This window comes from Lissotriton helveticus, chromosome 8, assembly GCF_964261635.1.
Source record: "Lissotriton helveticus chromosome 8, aLisHel1.1, whole genome shotgun sequence".
Classification (NCBI taxonomy): Eukaryota; Metazoa; Chordata; class Amphibia; order Caudata; family Salamandridae; genus Lissotriton; species Lissotriton helveticus.
In genome coordinates, this window is record NC_136069.1 from 850,719 (window position 1) to 869,778 (window position 19,060).

A 19,060-nucleotide genomic window follows, 5' to 3' on the forward strand; every position below is an offset into this window, starting at 1 on the left:
GTGAAGCAGTTTCGATCACACCTACTGCCTCCCCCAGGGATGGCCCCGCTCCCCGCCGGTCGTCTGGAAACCCGGCGGCAAGACTTCAAAGGGACAAGGCACCAGCTGGCAGGAAGCCCTCAATCAGCAACTGGGCACCAGGGACCCGCCTGCGACAGCTGAGGACTTCAAAGAAACGAGGACTATAACTGGTGCGCGGTCTGCTTCCAAAAGGTTTGTTTTTGCTGTCGTCCGAGAGAGCCCTGCTGATCTGGTCGCGGCACGTCGGATTTGACTCTGAAGGACTTTTACCCCTGGCACCCGGAGCGAGCCCTGCAGACCTCGTCCCAGCTCGAGCATGATACGACTATTACCTGCAGCCTGACAGAATCACCGTGGCTCAAGAAGTGCGAGCCAAGCCTGATTCGACTCGTTCCTGCAGCCTGACAGAATCACCGCGGCGCAAGGAGTGAGAGCCGAGCCTGATACGACTCGTACCTGCAGCCTGACAGAATCAGCGCGGCTCAAGGAGTGCGAGCCGAGCCTGATACGACTCATACCTGCAGCCTAAAAGAATTACCGCGGTCCAAGGAGTGCGAGCCGTACACCTGGTACGTCCCGCACTTGGGCCTCATTGTATCCCGCGGCTCGAGGATTGAGAGCCGTACGCTTGGTATGCCCCACATCTGCCATCCAGCAATTCCGCCGTGGCTCGAGGATTGAGAGCCAGCAGTCAGGTACACTTTCTACCACCCACTGCCACGTCCCCGCTACTCTTCACGGTTCCTCCGAACTGGCCCCAACGTTGGGTACATCCTGTCCGTGGACTGGGGACCACCTCTCTTTTTGGGACTGTGAGTACTGGCAATGCCTCCAAGCTATTACCCTGAAAGAACTGTCCTTAGTCCCCCCGGACCTGGGGAAGTCCCTACCCCCCACCTGATTGTATAGTATACTCTTTGACAGTGTGAGCCTGGTAACAATTGTGATATAAAGAACCCTTTTTATGCATACAACCAACTGGTGTGGTGTCCCTTTGTAGTGTGGTGAGACCTTACTGTGCACGACTATACATGCCTAACCGTCCCATCTGAGGGCCAGACTCCAAGCGCTCAGCAACGTTCCTGGAAGAGGTGGGTCTCTGTGTGGTCAGAATTAGCTACCTCTACCACCCAGAGACTCCCGTTCCAACAGTCGACACTACATCTATAACACAGAATTAGATCACAAGGAGGGAATGGTGAATAGAGTGGCCTCTGCACTAGTGATAGACACAACATCTATTACACAGAATGAGATCACAAGGAGGGAATGGTGAATAGACTGGCCTCTGCACTAGTAATAGACACATCTAAAACACACAATGAGATCACAAGGAGGAAAGGGTGAATAGACTGGCCTCTGCACTAGTGATAGACACATCTATAACACAGAATGAGATCACAAGGAGGGAATGGTGAATAGAATGGCCTCTGCACTAGCGACAGCTACAACATTTATAACACAGAATGAGGTCACAAGGAGGGAATGCTGAATAGAGTGGCCTCTGCACTAGTGATAGACACAACATCTATAACACAGAATGAGATCACAACGAGGGAATGGCGAATAGATGCTGACCTCTGCACTAGTGATAGACACAACATCTAGTACACAGAATGAGATCACAAGGAGGGAATGGTGAATAGAATGGCCCCTGCACTAGCGACAGCTACAACATTTATAACACAGAATGAGGTCACAAGGAGGGAATGCTGAATAGAGTGGCCTCTGCACTAGTGATAGACACAACATCTATAACACAGAATGAGATCACAAGGAGGGAATGGCGAATAGATGCTGACCTCTGCACTAGTGATAGACACAACATCTAGTACACAGAATGAGATCACAAGGAGGGAATGGTGAATAGAATGGCCTCTGCACTAGCAACAGCTACAACATCTGTAACACGGAATGAGATAACAAGGAGGAGGGAAAGGTGAATAGAGTGGCCTCTGCACTAGTGATAGACACAACATCTGTAACACAGAATGAGATCACAAGGAGGGAATGGAGAATAGAGACTGGCCTCTGCACTAGTGATGGACACAACATCTATAACACAGAATGAGATCACAATGAGGGAATGGTGAATAGAGACTGGCCTCTGAACTGTATGAGAACACAAGAGGGGAATGGTGAATAGACGCTGGACTGCCCGTGTGTAACATTAAGGCACACAGTGTTCATCAAACACCATTAAATAGCATGCCGGGTTGGGTGCGCTCTGGTGTAATTGGTTTGACTCCCTCAGCATTAAATGGCCTGGAAGGAAATAAATGAAGTGAGAGACCCATCACTGTGAAAAGCTCAGCAGGAAGTTGTGATCTCTGGCTGCTGCTGACTGATGCTCCCCTCTTTATCCATCTCCAGCCTTCAGTCCGTGGGTCTGACGGATGACGTCACCAGGCCCCTGTGCTTAGCGCTGAGAAGAAACCAGACCCTGCAGAAGCTGAATCTTTTAAGTAACAATTTCACAGAGAGATCAACCGCCTCGTTCCATGCGCTGGAGGAGTGTGTCCTAGAGATTAGCCTTGAGGTGGGTCTATTGAGTTCTTGTTATAGGAAGGTTTTTATTCACCCGTAACTGAGGCGAATACGCCACCTTTGATAATGTACATGTCATGAATTGATGCTTTGTTACAATTTTCTGATTTTATTGTGAAGAACAGACAGGGCTTCCAGGCAGCTTTCACCTACTTCTGCTTTCCTAAAACCGCTCTCACTTGTCAATAAACTTTATTCGGTCATCAGACCATAAAAGTGCAAAGTGCATATCTACAGCCTAAATATATTAAATATCATCAATTACACTTAAAAAGACAGAGCGTATAACTTTAAAAAGACAAACATTGTTAAAAAGCTTCAAGCTGATCAGTTCATATTGCCTATTACATAAATACACAAACTTGTTTAAAAACGGTAACACTTACAGTTGTACATTGAGCTATTGCAATGGTACTTCCACTGACTTCAGGGCACATAGCAATCCAGCCCTAAGTAGTTGCTCAGTTAGCTGCAGTCCATAAGAGTTAGAAAGGTTTGCCCCACCAGCTGAACCTATTGGGGATGTGCCGCACTATGGGCCCGTTAGGGGGTATGATGCAATAGGTTTCTGGGCCTTTCTTCTAATGCCCCACATATAGCCCAGGAGCTTCGCTGTTGCGCACACAAATAATGATCTTGTGTCTGATTTTAGTATGCGCAGAGCTGCCCTATAGTCATGGGTTCCAAACTGTTTACAGATTGGAATTAACCATTTTTTTTTAGGGCCAGCATATGCAGGGCAGCCAAAGCAGACTTGGCCGAGTGATTCAATTTGGGCAGAACAACAAAGGCAGCCTTTGATCTGGGCAACGTTACCGGACCAAGAGCGTGTAAAAGAGTTCAAAGGTAGAGAGCCGTGCCTGAATTGAATGTAAAGCTTTCTATCGGCCGGCATCTGGTTAAAGGCAAGTTATCCTTCCAGGGCACATACTATTTTAGAATTCATAAATTCCTCAGTTAATCGACCCCGACTGCTGCCCCTTATTTAGTTCTGCAATACCCGGTCCCAGTACATTGATTTAATTTGTTTTTTGATGGGTAATTCTGGACAATTGGTGGTACTCTCATTTACCCTAATATCATTAAGGGGGTTTCTAATGTTTCTGATCCAGCCTATATTTTTTTTATGTATCTAGTGAACAAACTTCTCAAAAGCTAGGGCATACAGGACAATACCGCGGTGGATGCTAGCGTCTGTCAAAATAGGAGCGGGCAAAGTTTTACCAAATATTTAACAGATTTAAATCCCATTTCCAATCTGATAGGAGAGAGTTGTGTACTTGGAGGAAGGGGCGCTAAATTCCTAAGGAACTTATTGTCAAACACTGTTAAGTCGTTCACTTTTTCAAAACCGCACAACTCCCTCCCATAGAGGGCGCTACTTACAGCCTTGCTTTTGTAAATCTCTAGGGCTGGTGGACCCAATATTGTGCAGGAGCAGCAGTGTTCCGTCCTGAGGGCCCAAATTACTTGTGTAAACCTAAGGTAGGCCCTTTTTCGGTGTTATTTTCAGGCCATACCCTCTGACAATTTGATGCCCAAATATTCAAAACTGCTCAATTCTCTCTCTAAGGAGATGTTATTTAAAGATATGCGCCCTTTGAAAGATTTGTGAGGATTCAGCCTCATAAGCCTCATAAGTTTTGTTTTGGAGGTGTTTATTTGGAGGCCCCTCTCGTCATATAAGGTCATAAATCGATTTAGTAAAGTTTGAAGCCCCATGGGTGTTTTAGAGATGAGCAGAGTGTCGCCTTCAAAGAGAATAGTTGCAAATTTCTCATTCCCTAGGGTTGGCACATCCGTTGGTGTTACGGCTAAGAAATCAACTGGTTGGTGATGTATAGAGAAAATCGTGTTGGGGCCAAAACACAGCCCTGTCGGACACCCCAGTTGATTTTGACAGGATCATTGACTGTGCCCTGGCCACCCCATCTTACCCTAGCGTAGTTATCTGCATGGAGGGATTTGACAAGCGACAACATTTCTAGGGGCATCCCCATCTCCTTCAGCACCAACAAAAGCTTGTTCCTAGGTACAAGGTCAGACGCTGACTTTAGGTCTATAAACACTCCGTATAGACTCTCCTTTTCCAATACCACCACCTTCCTCTAGGGGAGAAAAAAAATTAATACCTGATCAATCGTTCCCGTTTTTTGGCAGAACCCTGCTTGTAAGATATAGTTGTCGGCCATCCAGTCCTGTATCCTCACTCGGAGGAAGCAGCAAAATACTTTTTGAATGCAATCAATCAGGCTAATGGGCCGATAATTTGATGGATTGCTCCTGTCGCCCTTTTTAAAGATGGGGATTACTTCAGCTCCCTTCCATGATTTGGGAATTGGGACTCTCCCAGGGATGGCATTAGAAAGTGCTGTTATAAATGCTGACCAATTATCTTTATCAGAATGAAAAAGGTCCCCTGGAATCCCGTCAGGTCCAGGAGCTTTGGCAGGTACGATTGCCTCTATGGAGGCCAGGATTTCCTCATTAGACAAGGAAATCCTTGCTGCAGGATGAGATAAATAATGTGGCCCTGTTGCGAGGCAGAAAGTATTGGTATAAAGAGCACCAAAGTGCTCTTGGCAGCCATAAGCCACAATGATTTTGGCTAAAGGGGGATGGTTTTTCAAGTTTCCCCTCCCAACGAGACCACTTCTTCTCGTCCCAATTTCGCTTGGCCCTAGCTAGGGATAAGTTATATAACCTCCTTAGATCACGCACCAGGGGCGTGTTCCTAAATCTGATAGTTATGGCCAACCTTCTCCTTAGTGACTTACATTCCTGTGTGAACCATGGGTTCGCCTAGTTTGTGTCCTTCTGTTTGGAACTTGAACGATGGGAGTAGTGCACAAAGTTTCGGCTGGATTTGAAAAATGCTTAGCATGCAGGCCAATAATATTCTTCGTTAATCTCAGATCCTCTTGCAGGGATTGAAACACACCATATAGGACTCAAGATCCTGCTTCATGGTGTTGAGTTTAGACTCATCGGGTCAGATTCACAGAACTAATTTAAGACAAAATCCTAAACTTACTACTTTTGGTATTCACAGAATGGATTTATGACTACTAACTTTACGTCCGCACTTGGGCCGGAGATTCCGGCCCGGAGGTGGGACTTCCTGCCCAGAGGTCAGGCTTCCTGGCCGGAGGTCGGGCTTCATACCCGGAGGTGGGGATTCTGGCCCAGAGGTGGAGATTTGACCATTGCTAAATCTCCGCCACCGGCCGGAATCCCCACCTCTGGGCCGGAATCCCCACCTCTGGGCCGGAATCCCCACCTCCGGGCCGGAATCCCCATCTCCGGGCCGGGATCCCCATCTCCGGGCCGGAAGTCCCACCTCTGGGCCGGAATCTCCGGCCCAAGTGCGGACGTAAAGTAGTAGTCCAAAATCCATTCTGTGAATACCAAAAGTAGTAAGTGCATTCTGTGAATACCAAAAGTGGGAAGTTTAGGATTTTGTCTTAAGTTAATTCTGTGAATCTGGCCCATCCCCCATAACCACAGGCCATTTTAGGCGACGTTTGTCATTCAGGGTATTACCGCCTTTGTGATAATTTTACTCTTTACGACACTCTCTTGTTCACACCAGGGGCATATCTGCCCCAAACTAACCGGATTATGGCCGCTGTCACAAATATCAGCTATAGTCATATCAATTACAGTTGGCCATAGTCTAAGGTCTAGTCAAAGGGAAATCCCTGGGTGTATACTAAAGTAGATGCGTGTTATATTGCTGTATGGGTTCTAACCAGTCATACAAACATTCCTCATAGGTACATTAAGGGGAAAATTCATATAAAAATAAAACATTAGATAAGGAGTTCCACACTAAAAGTGAACGTTCACAATCTCTTTAATGTTTTTATAAAAGTAAAACCTCTTTTCACAGAAAAATAAATTAAAAATCCAAAGAAACCACTCTTTGGACAAGTACAATAAAAATTCAGTGAACAATTAATAACAATTCATTACACATAAAAAAACATAGTATCACAATCATCAAAATTATGTAACAAAGGAGAAATGATCAACCTGTCTTTTAGCCAGCACTAGCGCAATTGCAATGAAACGCCTTATCCCTCGACTCAACGGGGGCACATACCACAGCAGGGTGAGCAAAGGTGTGTGCGAAAGCTCGACCTAAACCATTTGTTCAAGATGCCAAACACCGCCTCCCAATAAGCCAGCACTGCAGGGCAATTCCATGGCAAGTGGATAAAATCAGCCTGCGCCATCACACATCTCTGACCGATCCAATTTCGCACAGTCCATCTTTGGGAGCAACACAGGGGCGACATAGATTCTGTTTAAGTATTAAACATGCAAAAGTTTGTGTTTATAATTATTAGACACTAGAGGTGTCTGTTCATAACTTTGGGCCCACATCTTGTCAGTCATGGGATGCACAAGGTCTTTCTCCCAGACCGCACGCGCTCCACCACCCATCATTGGTCGGCGCACCTGCGCCTGTCGGTATAGACTGGAAACTAAATGCACGCCGTTAGTCGCTGTAATAATTGTTGTTAGTGGGGGTGGTCTACAGATTCCCTTGTCTCAGGGCGAAGCGCAGTAGCCAGCGCCATTCATGTTCTTTGTACAAGAAAGATATCTTGCATGTTTACATCTCGATCCGCAGGCAAGTCTGCCACCGTACGTAATTGGCCATCTTTGAACATGCCGCCAATGTTGTGCATTTGACAGCGACTAAGTACAAGCTGTGTAAAGGTTTCAGTCGTGGGTGTTATCCAGGGATTGTTTAAGATCTGTAAGTGTGGAGAGTACAAGCGCTCAGCCACCAAGTACCAGCGCAGGCACTCCCAGGCCCAACTCGTGGTTTGTAGGGTGTGAATTTCGTCTGGCGCCCTCCTAAGCCTGCACAGAAGCATAGTGGAGAGAGGATGTGTGTGCTCAGGTCTCATGAACTGAAGGCATGCGTCCGGGTGGTACCAAAAGTAAGCGTAATGTGCCAAACCCCCTCTTTCGAAGGGTTGAAGGAGTCGTCCAGCCAACCCCCCGCCCCACTCAGCTGAGTCAGCATCCCTCTAAGGGTTTTGAAAAAAGTGACTGTGATAGGAATGTTCAAAAAGAGATAGAGAAACCTGGGTGATACAACCATCTTAATAATCGCAATGCGCCCCGCTATTGATAAAGGCAATGTAATCCAGCATTCTATCTGTCCGGAAAGTCGATCAATGTCCGGACCTTAGTTTAGCTGCACTACCTCTGAGGACGTGCACTGTTTAGTTACCCGGAAGTTTTTGGGGGGGTCGTCGCACCAACGCAATGGTAACTCCAGCGTGAATGGCATGGAGGCATTTGTCAAAGGGAATATTTCAGATTTCTTCCAATTAATGACCAGCCCGGAGAAGATGCCAAACTGCACCACCTCTCTCATAATAGGAGAAATATTTAGAGCTGGCTCGCGGCCTAATAAAAGCATGTTGTCCGCATATAATGACACAAGTAAAGGACCCTGATGGAACCTTATTCCCCGCTGTAGGTGCCGTTCCTGCAGATGCTGCACCAGCGGGTCCATTGCGATAATAAAAAGCAGGGGTGATAGCAGGCAATCGTACCAGGTGCTCTTCGACATTGTGAATCTATCAGACAATACCCCATTTATGCGTAGTTGGGCGACTGGGCTAGTATATAGAAGGCGGACCAATGTTCGGAAATTTTGAGAGAAGCCAAGTTTGCTTAACCCCGCATGCAAAAAGTCCCACTCAAATGCTTTTTCAGCATCTAACAATATCGCAGCGACAGGGAGCTCGCGGTTGATTTGATTGATGACTGCAAACAGCTTACGTAGATTTACCGAGGTAGACTTGCATCAATCCCGACTGGAAGGGGGATATAACCTGCCCAACAACAAAGCAAGATACCCGTGGCCAATACTTCCCGGCTTCAGAAGTTACTATCGCCTCATGCATAGAGGGGGAAGCTCACCCAAGTCGAAAGCTTCTGCATAAACCTCTAGCAATTGCGGGACAAGTTACTCCTTGTAAGCTTTATAGAACGTGCCAGTGAGACCGTCCGTGCCGGGTGCCCGAGAGCCCTCCAGGCTATCTATGGCCTCCATAATTTTTTCAGCCCCAATGGGCGAGGCGAGAAACTCCTGCTGTTGACTCTCAATCCATATCATTGCTATTTCATTTAGATAATCTGTCAGCGCTTCGCCAACAGGTGGCGAGCACGTTGTATAGAGGCGAGTGTAATAGGACAAAAGCATGATTGAATATTAGCACTATCCTTGACATGAGTGCAGTTTGTAGCCTGGAGCTGTGGAATATATGTAGCTTGGCGTCTGGGAGTGAGTAAGCGTGCCAGCATGCATCCTGGCCTCTCTCCCTCACCGTACACTCAGGCGCGAGTGTATTTTCCCAAGTAAGTAGTCTCCTGCTGCGCCAGATCCTGGAATTCTCCCAATAGCTTAGCGCTCTGATGCAATGGAGCAGGGACCGTTCCGGTCAGCATCCGGGCATCTAAATCTCGTAGTTCCCGCTCAGTGGTGTCAAGCTCTCGGCGAATCGTGTGAAGTACCTCGGCCAGCTTAGCAATGCAGATGCCCCTGATGTACACCTTAAGGGCTTCCCACAGGGTAGGGTATCGAGGCACTGAGCCGGTATTTATCTGAAAGTATTTTACGATTGCATCCTGTACTTCTCTCCTAAAAAAGGTATTCAGAAGTGCCTCAGCGGGAAGCACCAAGCCGCGGATGGACGCACAACAGCAGTTAACGCCTGCTGCCAGACTCCTGCCTGCCTCCACGCTGCTCCAGCCTTCCTTCACCTGCCTGGTGCACCCAACCTGCCTTTATTTTCATTTTCTGCCCGCTTGGTCACTGTTGCTTCATCTAGTTTTAATTTAATTTTACTTTAATTTTTGTTTTCGGCCGGTTTTCCCACAGCTGCTGCGCCGTCCCCATGGACAGCCCCCCTCCCGCCTCCCAGCACCTTGTGCTGCCTCCCTCCCGTATTTTATGACACCCGCTGCGGGGGAGCACAAGTAAGACCTTGACCTCTGGTCTGAGTCAACTCTCTCCCCAGCAGCTCTGCCGTCGCAGTGCCACAGTACCCTGGTGACGACTCGTGCCTGCTGCCAGACTCCTGCCTGCCTCCACGTTGCTCCAGCCTTCCTTAGCCTGCCTGGTGCCCCCATCCTGCCATTATTTTAATTTTCTGTCCGTTTTCCTGCTGCGGCTGCCCCTGCGGGCCTGCCCACTGGACAGCCCGCCTCCCAGCACCTCCTACCGGCCCCCTCCCCAACGTCATGGTGGTCTCTGGCGCACCAAAGGAATGCCCATCTGCGCTCGACCGTGACCAGCGCCAGGATCCTTGAACCTACGCCCTCCTTGCACTCATACCCGGAAGAGACAACAACTGCCAGAAATCGACGCCCAACACCACCCATGGCCAGTTCTCTTGTCGACGGTGCCGATAATCCTTCACCAGCTCCCCCCACGACCACTGAACCCATGCCGGACTCCTGCACCACCGAAGGCCTGACGTGCATCCTCAAAGTGTGCTCCCTCCACAGACACGCAATGGAGATCTGGGACCGGCTTGATACCCTCTCGCCAGACGTCGATTACTTCACGCAAACATGGACAAACACCATCACTGCCCCTGACATCGCTTCCACCATGCCCGATGGATATGAGATCTAGAGAAAGGACCACACCCACCGCCCAGGAGGAGGACTTAAATTGCACACTAGAGCTCCCACTGACTCTCCACCTCCAGGACGAGTGACCGCATTGCCAACGCAGAACATCTCTACTTCCAGATCCATACAAGCCCCAGAACCATGCTGCACGGGACCCTTGACTACAGGCCCCTCGGGCCTCGCGCACTTCCACCACCACCATTACCGACCTCGTCGCACCCCACCCCATCGCCTCCACAGACCACATTCTCATCGGAGACCGGAACTTCCACCTTGACAACTGCAGCGACCCCGACTCCACCACCCTCCCCTGATAACCTCGGACTGAAGCATCTCGTCACCACCGCCACCCTCAAAGCCGGACACACCCTCGACCCCATCTTTGCAGGAGAGACAAACATCCACTTCAGCCACACCACGCAGCCCCTGTGGCCTGACCACTACTGCGTACACTTCACTTTCAACACCACCACCGCACCCAAACCCGCCCACGCCCGCCACAAAGGAATGGGAGTAAGATCGCAGGGAACACATCAACACCACCCTCCTCCACAAACCTCCTCCGCCACGACCGACGCCAACCCCGCAGCCCAAGAACTACACCCCTGGATCGCCGGCTGCACTGACAGGCTCGCACCCCTCCGCCACCCCGTCAAACATCGCTTCTTAAAAGCTGCCTGGTTCACCACCGACCTCCAAGTAGCCAGGCGCTCCTGCAGACGCCTCGAGAAACTCTGGTGGAACAGGAAAACCACCGAAGACCAGAACAACTACGGGAACGCCATGAATGAATACCACCAGCGCATAAAGGCCACAAAGCGGACCTTCAACAAGAACAAAAGCGACACCAACGCAAATAACGCTAAGTAACTCTTCAACGTCATGCAGCTGTTCACCAAACATCCCAGCGAAGCTACAGACATCACAACTTCTCAGGACCTCTGCAACAAGCACAGCTCCTACTTGCACCTGAAAATTAAGACCCTCTACGACAACTTCAGCGAACAGACACCGGACACAACCCCCCTCTCCACCACTGACAACGAGCCAACCATCAACACTTGGAAACCTGCCACCACTAAAGACACCACCTTGACCATGAAGAACACCTACTCAGAAGCCCCCACGGACCCCTGCCTACCGCACATCTACCATAGAGCCGCCGCCGCCATAGCACCCGAACTAGGCCGGACCATCAACGCCTTCCTCGAATCCGGCATCTTGCCAGATGACTGGAAGCGGGCTGAGGTCAAGCCCCTCCTCAAGAAACCCTCGGCGGACCTGACTGACCTGAAGAACAACCGGTCCATCTCTCTCCTCCCCTTCGCAGCCAAAGTCGCCGAGAGATTCATCAACTCCCAGATGACCACTCCCAAAACTCCCCCTCGACTCCTCCCAATCTGGTTTCCGCAGCAACCACAGCACTGAGATCACCCTCCTCGCCACCACCGAAGACATCCGCATGCTACTCGACCAGGGGCACACTGCAGCCCTCATCCTATTAGACCTCTCAGCAGCCTTCGACACCGTCTCTCATCGCACTCTCACAGCCAGATTCCATGGAGCTGTTATACAAGGAACAGCCCTCGACTGAATCCGCTCCTTTCTCTCTGGCAGAACCCACAGGATTAGACTCCCTCCCTTCCTCTCACAAGCTACAAAGATCAACTGTAGAGTACCCCAACGATCCTCTTTCAGCCCCACACTCTTCAACAGCTTCATGGCCCCCCTCGCCACCATCGGCCCTTGGGAAACTTTCGTAGTAGCCTTCTAGAAGGGGCAACTCAGACCGCCATCAAACACAACAAGGTTCTGATATTGGGCGACCTGAATTTACACCTAGAGGACCCTGCACAGAAGGAGGCAGAAGATGTTCGCCTTATATTACAAGAACTACAGCTGACTTTGTTAAGTACAACAGCCACACATCAGAAGGGGCACTGTTTAGACCCTATTTTTGCGAGCTGGGATAAAATAAAAGCACTTACCCCTCGTCAGCTCCCTTGGACTGACCACTTTCTGGTCCCTTTTCATTGTTTTTATCAGACCGTTAGGACTAAAGACAATGGGGACGGATATTTTATGAAACGCAAATGGAGACAATTCTCCAAAGAAAACTTTGTAGGCAACATCCAGCAAGCTCAACTAATAAGTGCGTTGGATAGTGACCAGGCGAATAAGGAATTTAATCTACTTGTCACTGCCACCTTGGATGAGCTAGCTCCCATGGGTAAAAGCAAAGTTAGAGCTGGTAGACAACGCACTGCCCCATGGTTCACGACTGAACTCCAGCAAATCAAATCGAAATGTAAAAAGTTAGAAAGAACCTGGAGAAGGACCCCGAGTGAGCAAGCGAAAAATAGCTATAGCATAGCACACCGGAGTTATCAATATGCGGTGCGTAGAGCTAAAGCCAAATATTTCCAGACTCGTATTGAGGAAGCCGAGAGCTCCTCACGGGAACTGTTTAAAATTTATAAAGAGATATCAGTGGTCTCTAGCTCCAATACCCCCGTAAATTCTTCCAAGGAGGGATGTAATAAAGTCGCGGACTTTTTTTCTAGTAAAGTCAAGAAGATCTATGCTTCCTTTTCTCACATACCAGCTAAGGGCACGGATTTTAGAGCAAACAACACATTGGCAGCCCCGGACTCCTCACTTCTAACCTTTGAGGTTCCGGCAGCTGACAAGCTAGCATCCATATGTCGGAGCGTCAAGTCCGGCTCCCCCAATGACCCGGCCCCTGCCTGGGTCTTATCTGAGGGTCTGATAGCTTTGGAACCCCACATCAGACATGTCCTTCAAACCTCCTTTTCCACTCAACAAGTTCCTAGAGAATGGAAGAAGGCAATAGTACTTCCTATAAGGAAAAAACCTAACGTCAGCATGGAGGTACTAGAAAACCTCAGACCGATTTCCTTGGTGCCGTATGTGGCGAAGGTCGCCGAGAAGGTGGTCAATGCTCAGCTCACGGAGCATTTGGAAAAATGTAGCCTACTCCACCCCTCGCAATCGGGATTTAGGGCAGGCTACTCTACGGAGACGGCCCTCCTAAGAGCCACTGAGACTCTAAGAGCAGGGGCAGATGCTGGTCATACAATGGCCCTGATCATGCTTGACCTGAACGCGGCTTTTGACACCGTAGCGCATTCCATCTTGCTACGGTGTCTGAATGAAGCTGGGGTTGCCGGTCCTGCGCTGGGCTGGTTACAATCCTTCCTTACAGACAGATGTTTCCAGGTTCAGCAGGGGACATGCCGCTCAGGGGAGATGTCACTAGACCAGGGAGTGCCTCAGGGCTCTGCCTTGAGCCCCACTCTTTTTAATTTATACATGGCCTCCCTGGCGAAAGTTGTACACTCCTTCGGGGTGGAAATAGTGTCGTACGCTGACGATACTCAGCTGTTAATCTCCCTATCGCAGAGTACTTCCAACACCCCCAAAAATTTTAAATCCTGCATGCAGGCACTAGCAGAGTGGATGGATGCCCAGTGTTTAAAACTTAATGGCTCCAAGACAGAGGTGTTGGTGGTAGGGGGAAAAAGCGAGAAATGGTCTGATGAGTGGTGGCCGTCTTGCTTGGGCCCTACCCCCATACCATGTCAGGAGGCTAAGAATCTGGGAATCTGGATGAATCCTTCGCTCTCATATGAAGGCCACATAAGGCGTCTTGTGGGCAAATGTTTCGGAGTCCTAAAGACCCTAAACAAAACCTTAGACCTCCTGCCGTTATCAGCCAGAAGAACTCTAACGCAGGCGCTGGTGACCTCGCGGTTAGATTATGGTAACATTCTGTTCTTGGGGGCAACCGAGGGCAGCATAGGTCGCCTACAAGTCATCCAGAATTCCTCCGCCAGACTGGTGTTAAGAAGACCCAGGAGAGCTAGCTCGAAATTGGCGCTGGATGCGCTTCACTGGCTGCCGGTGAAGAAGCGTGTGCTATTTAAGTGCCTCCTGTTTTGCCACCGTATTGTCTGGGACAAGTCTCCAATTTATCTGAAGGAGCTAGTCAGCCGATATGAGCCTACCAGGTCCCTCCGTTCAGAGGGTACCGGTCTGCTGACAGTCCCCAGGATTAGGAAGGCGAGAATAGGTGGTCGTTCCTTCGCGCTACTAGCAGCGCAAAATTGGAATAAACTACCTCTTGTGCTGCGACTGGAGGACAATGAAATACATTTTAGGGCTCTGCTCAAAACCCACCTATATACTGCATAGGTGTTGGGTCTTCTAGGCAGGCTCTCTGGTAGCTTAGCGCGGGGACACGCCGTGATGGCGTTACTGTGCGCTCTATAAGCTCTTTATTATTATTATTATTATTATCGTTAAACAGCATGGGTGTAGCATAGTATCCTACGCCGAATACCCAGCTCATCCTCTCTCTCACAAAGAACCCCCTCTCGTGCCTACGCTGCTACGGAACTAGGAGATCGCCAAGACTACAAACCCGCCACTCGGGTGCACTACAGGAACCGGCATGCATGGCGCGGAGCATGCGCGTAACACATCCGCCCATAAAAGAAGCCCGCTATGGAGACTGGGTGCCGGATATTGAGTTTCCTGCCGACGCACATCCTGTTTTGGTATCTACGGAGTCGCGGAGCCTAGGACGACCCCCATCTTCTTCTGTTCACACTGCAACCCGTAGCGTAAGGTAAGATAAAGCGGCTGCTCTCTTACACCGAGCTCTTGCTTCCCTTCACGGTCGAGTGTCAGGCTTGGCATTCCCGTGTGGGGCAACCCGACAGAGACGCACACTACGGAGGTGTTTCCAGCGGTCCCTGCTTCCCTGTTGTACGTCTTGGGCTCCGAGGTAGAGCGGCTGCTCCCTTGTGATACTGTCACGCTGCCGGAACGGTCAAGGTTCAGGCTTGGCATTCCCCTGTGGGGCAACCCGACAGAGACGCCCACTAAGGAGGTGTTTCCAACGTTCCCTGCTTCCCTGCTGTACTTCTTGGGATCCAAGGTAGAGCGGCTGCTCCCTTGTGATACAGTCACGCTGCTAATACGGTCGAGTGCCAGGCTTGGCATTCCTGTGTGGGGGGGAAACGACAGAGACGCTCACCAAGGCTGTGCTTACCAACGTCCTCTGTTGTACCTCTTTTCGCATTACCTCGAGGTAGAGCCGCTGCTCCCTTGTAGGTGCATTCCTTCTGGCTTAAGCGGTAGAGTGCCAGGGGGCATTCCCACGTAGGAGGTGTGGTGCAGGGCTCTGCACAAGTGGGGCATAAAGCTTTTCCCCGTGGACTCGAGCGGCATTGTCGGCCGTTTCTTAGCACAGTGCCCTCCTTTGGAGAGTACCAGGACTGGTGCTCATGCAGAGGACGGTTGGTCCCGGTTAGCTCGCTCTGCATTGTCGGCTGAGAGGTGGGTTGCCTTGGAAATACAAGAAAGCCGGAAACTTTGTGTCCTAGTGATTTCAGTGCTTCCTTTACACAGACTAACACTGGTGGGACCAGCATTGTATTCTTTTGCCTTATACTTTTCTGTTCCAACTTACGCCAATAAAGGTATTGGACATTACAGTCTCTGTGGTTTCGTGTATAACGTTCAGGGGTCATCAATCCGATCCTGGGGATCTAGAAACATTACATAATATCCGACCTTAAATTACTCAGTCGTCGTCCTGGTCGGGTTGACGACGCAATGGCCACCATGGATGACGTTTTAGCAGCCTTGGCTGCTGTACAAGCTGAACTCTCTGCATCCTGGCTAGAAACCGCTGATCTAAGGGCCAGACTCGACACTGTGCAAAGAAACCCTTTCAGTGCAGGACCCCCGTCGCCTGCCCCTTCTTCGGCGGTGGTGGTAGAAATACCTGTCTCTATTCCCCTGGCCACGCCTGAGAGGTATAGTGAGGACCCAAGCACGGTCCAAGTGTTCTTGACTCAAGTGGCCTTACACCTCTCATGTAAGCCGAAATCGTTCCCCACCAACCAGGCAAGGGTGGCATTTCTTATCTCTTATTTGTCAGGAAACACCGCCCAATGGGCAGTTCCGTTGGTGAGCCGCGACGACCCTCTGTTGTATGACTGGGAAGCCTTCCAGGAGGAATTCGTGAAGGTGTTCGACAGGAGGGCTGATTCATACACGGCAGACAGAGAATTACTGGAACTCCGCCAGGGTGGTAACGATCTGTTGCAGTATTTGAATTCTTTCAGACGGCCGGTGGCTGAGACCAAATGGCCCTCTTCCAAGCAAGCAGCGCTCTTTCATCAGGGGTTGAGCGAGGATCTGAAGGACGTCATAGCGCAGATCGACCCCCAGCCCACGACCTGTGAAGATCTTATCAACCTGGTCTTGCGCCTCGACCATCGAGTGAGTGAGCGGGGGTGGGGGCGATCATAAGAAGAAGGGAAAGCCTCTGCCTTCCTATGGGTCACAAGGGTCGGCCGAAACACACCCCACTCCCAGGGCGGAGCAGATGGACATTAGAGCCAGTCTTACTTCTGCAGAAAAAGAATCACGTCGCAAACAGGGCCTATGTTTGTATTGCGGCAAGAAGGGGCACTGCGTAAGGGAATGCCCTGCTAAGCCGAGGAACACTCGTTTTCGGTCCAATAGGACGGTGACGGCTGTGGTGGACACTAAGGCGGAAAACTAACGGACTCCCTGAATAGCGAAGGGGCCTCTCGGAGTCGTGATTGTGTCCCTTCCTTGCTACGCATGAATCAGGTGTGTCTTCAGCACCTTTTCATAACCATACACGTGGAGGTTCAGGCGGACTGGCTTCCTGTTATCGCCATGGTCGATTCAGGGGCAACCGGGCAGTTCATGGATATGGAGGAAGCACAACGATTAGGCATCGCTCTTCTTCCCAAGGAGGATCCTGAGAACGTGTATGCTGTGGACGGGCGTAAGCTGGTCACGGGACCTGTCGGTCATCATACCGGAGGGGTTCCTGTAAGGTATGGGGAACTACACAGGGAGGAGATTGACTTCAGCATCATACGAGTGCCCCAGTACGGAATCATATTGGGGCTGCCCTGGCTCCAAAAGCACAACCCTTCTATCAACTGGGAAACACGTGAAATACGCATGAACTCCCCGTTTTGCCTCCAACACTGCGGCATAGCACAGCGACACCATGTTCTGGACCAAGTCCCAATGCAGATGGTAGCCACGGCGGGTGAAAAGGCGGTGGTCCTTCCCGTTGCCTATCAGGACTATATGGATGTGTTTGATGATGTCCAAGCGGAGGTGCTCCCTCCTCAAAGGATATATGATTGCCAAATCGACCTGGTGCCTGGAGCATGTGTGCCCAGTGGTAGACTCTATGCTTTAACAGAACCAGAGAACATCCATTTGCGTTCCTACCTGGACAAGCTACTTGGTCTTGGGTTTATTAGGCCTTCTATATCCCCGGCGGCGTTGCCTCTGTTTTTTATCCCCGAAGCGAATGGGGAGTTACGGGCCTGTGTGGACTTTAGGGCTCTGAACGCCATCACTGTCAAGAACCGGTACCCCTTGCCGCTCATTAGCGTACTGTTGGAACAGGTGAAAAAGGCAAAGATCTATATGAAGCTCGACCTCAAAAGGGCATACCATCTTGTACGCATGATGAGCGGGGACGAATGGAAGATGGCATTCAAGTCGAGGTTCGGGCTCTTCGAATATCTTGTAATGCCGTTTGGGCTCTGCAATGCCCCTGCAGCCTTCCAGTACTTTCTGAATGAGGTGTTCCGTGATATCCTTGATGTATACGTACTTGTGTACATTGACGACATCCTCATCTACTCCGATACTGAGAAGGAACATGTGCAGCATGTGTCAACGGTACTACGGATGCTTCGGGAGAACATGCTCTTCTGCAAGCTCAGTAAGTGTGATTTTCATGTCACATCCGTGGAATTCTTGGGAGTGATGCTGAGCCCTGAAGGACAGGAGATGGCGGAGCGCAAGGTCAATGCGTAAAAGAATGGCATACCCCGATGTGTGTAAAGAACGTGCAGTGCTTCATAGGGTTCGCTAACTTCTATAGGAGGTTCATTGATGGTTTCTCAGGACTCGTGGCCCCTATCACTCAGTTACTGAGAAAGTCACAGCTATTCGATTGGACCCCTGAAGCACACAAAGCGTTTGTTGCCTTGAAGAGGGCGTTCCTAACGGCTCCCGTTCTGGCCCATCCCGACCCTGAACAACCATACACGGTGGAGGCCGACACTTCTGAAGTGGCTCTGGGAGCCATTCTCTCGCAGTGACATCCACACACAGGGGTGCTGCATCCGCTGTCCTTCATGTCCAGCAAATTGAACGACGCGGAGAGGAATTACCACATCGCGGAGAAGGAGCTGTTGGCTATAAAGGACGCCTTCACGGAGTGGAGGCATATGCTAATGGGAGCCAGACACATGGTTACCGTGTTTACGGACCACCGAAATCTACAATACATGACGGCGGCGAGGCACCTCTCTCCACGTCAACTGCGGTGGATGCTTTTCTTCTCTGGCTTCCATTTTTGTGTCACATATAGACCCGGCACGGACAACAGGAAAGCTGACACCCTTTCTCGCCAATCAACCGTCACAACACCACTAACCGCACCAGTCCATTCTATTATCCGTCCGGCTGCTGTATTGGGGGTGATACAGCCTGAGGCCTTCCTCAGAGGGATCCAACTCGGAGTTCGTTCATTTGCTTGGAAAAACTGGCTTCAGTGTCACAAGGAGTGGCGAGTGGCGGATGGGATTCCTGTGAACGGCCGCTGCCTGTTGTTACCAACACTGCGGCTTCGGAAGCAAGCATTTCAGTGGTGTCACGTTTCGCCCTGCGCAGGTCATCTCGGGGTCGAGAAGACGGTGGAGTGCCTTAGCAGACAATTCTGGTG

At 50.2% G+C, this 19,060-nt stretch overlaps 1 protein-coding gene across 8 annotated transcripts in view; it reads left to right on the top strand.

Annotated features, from left to right (window-relative positions):
- LOC144772195 (NACHT, LRR and PYD domains-containing protein 1a allele 3-like) overlaps window positions 1-19,060 on the top strand; it is an 884,004-nt gene that overhangs the window by 261,989 nt on the left and 602,955 nt on the right. For all 8 annotated transcript variants that reach the window (XM_078656332.1, XM_078656333.1, XM_078656327.1 and 5 more), the window contains one exon: window positions 2,395-2,560. In XM_078656332.1, the coding sequence (XP_078512458.1) occupies window positions 2,395-2,560 (166 nt within the window). The remainder of the gene's footprint in view (window positions 1-2,394; window positions 2,561-19,060) is intronic.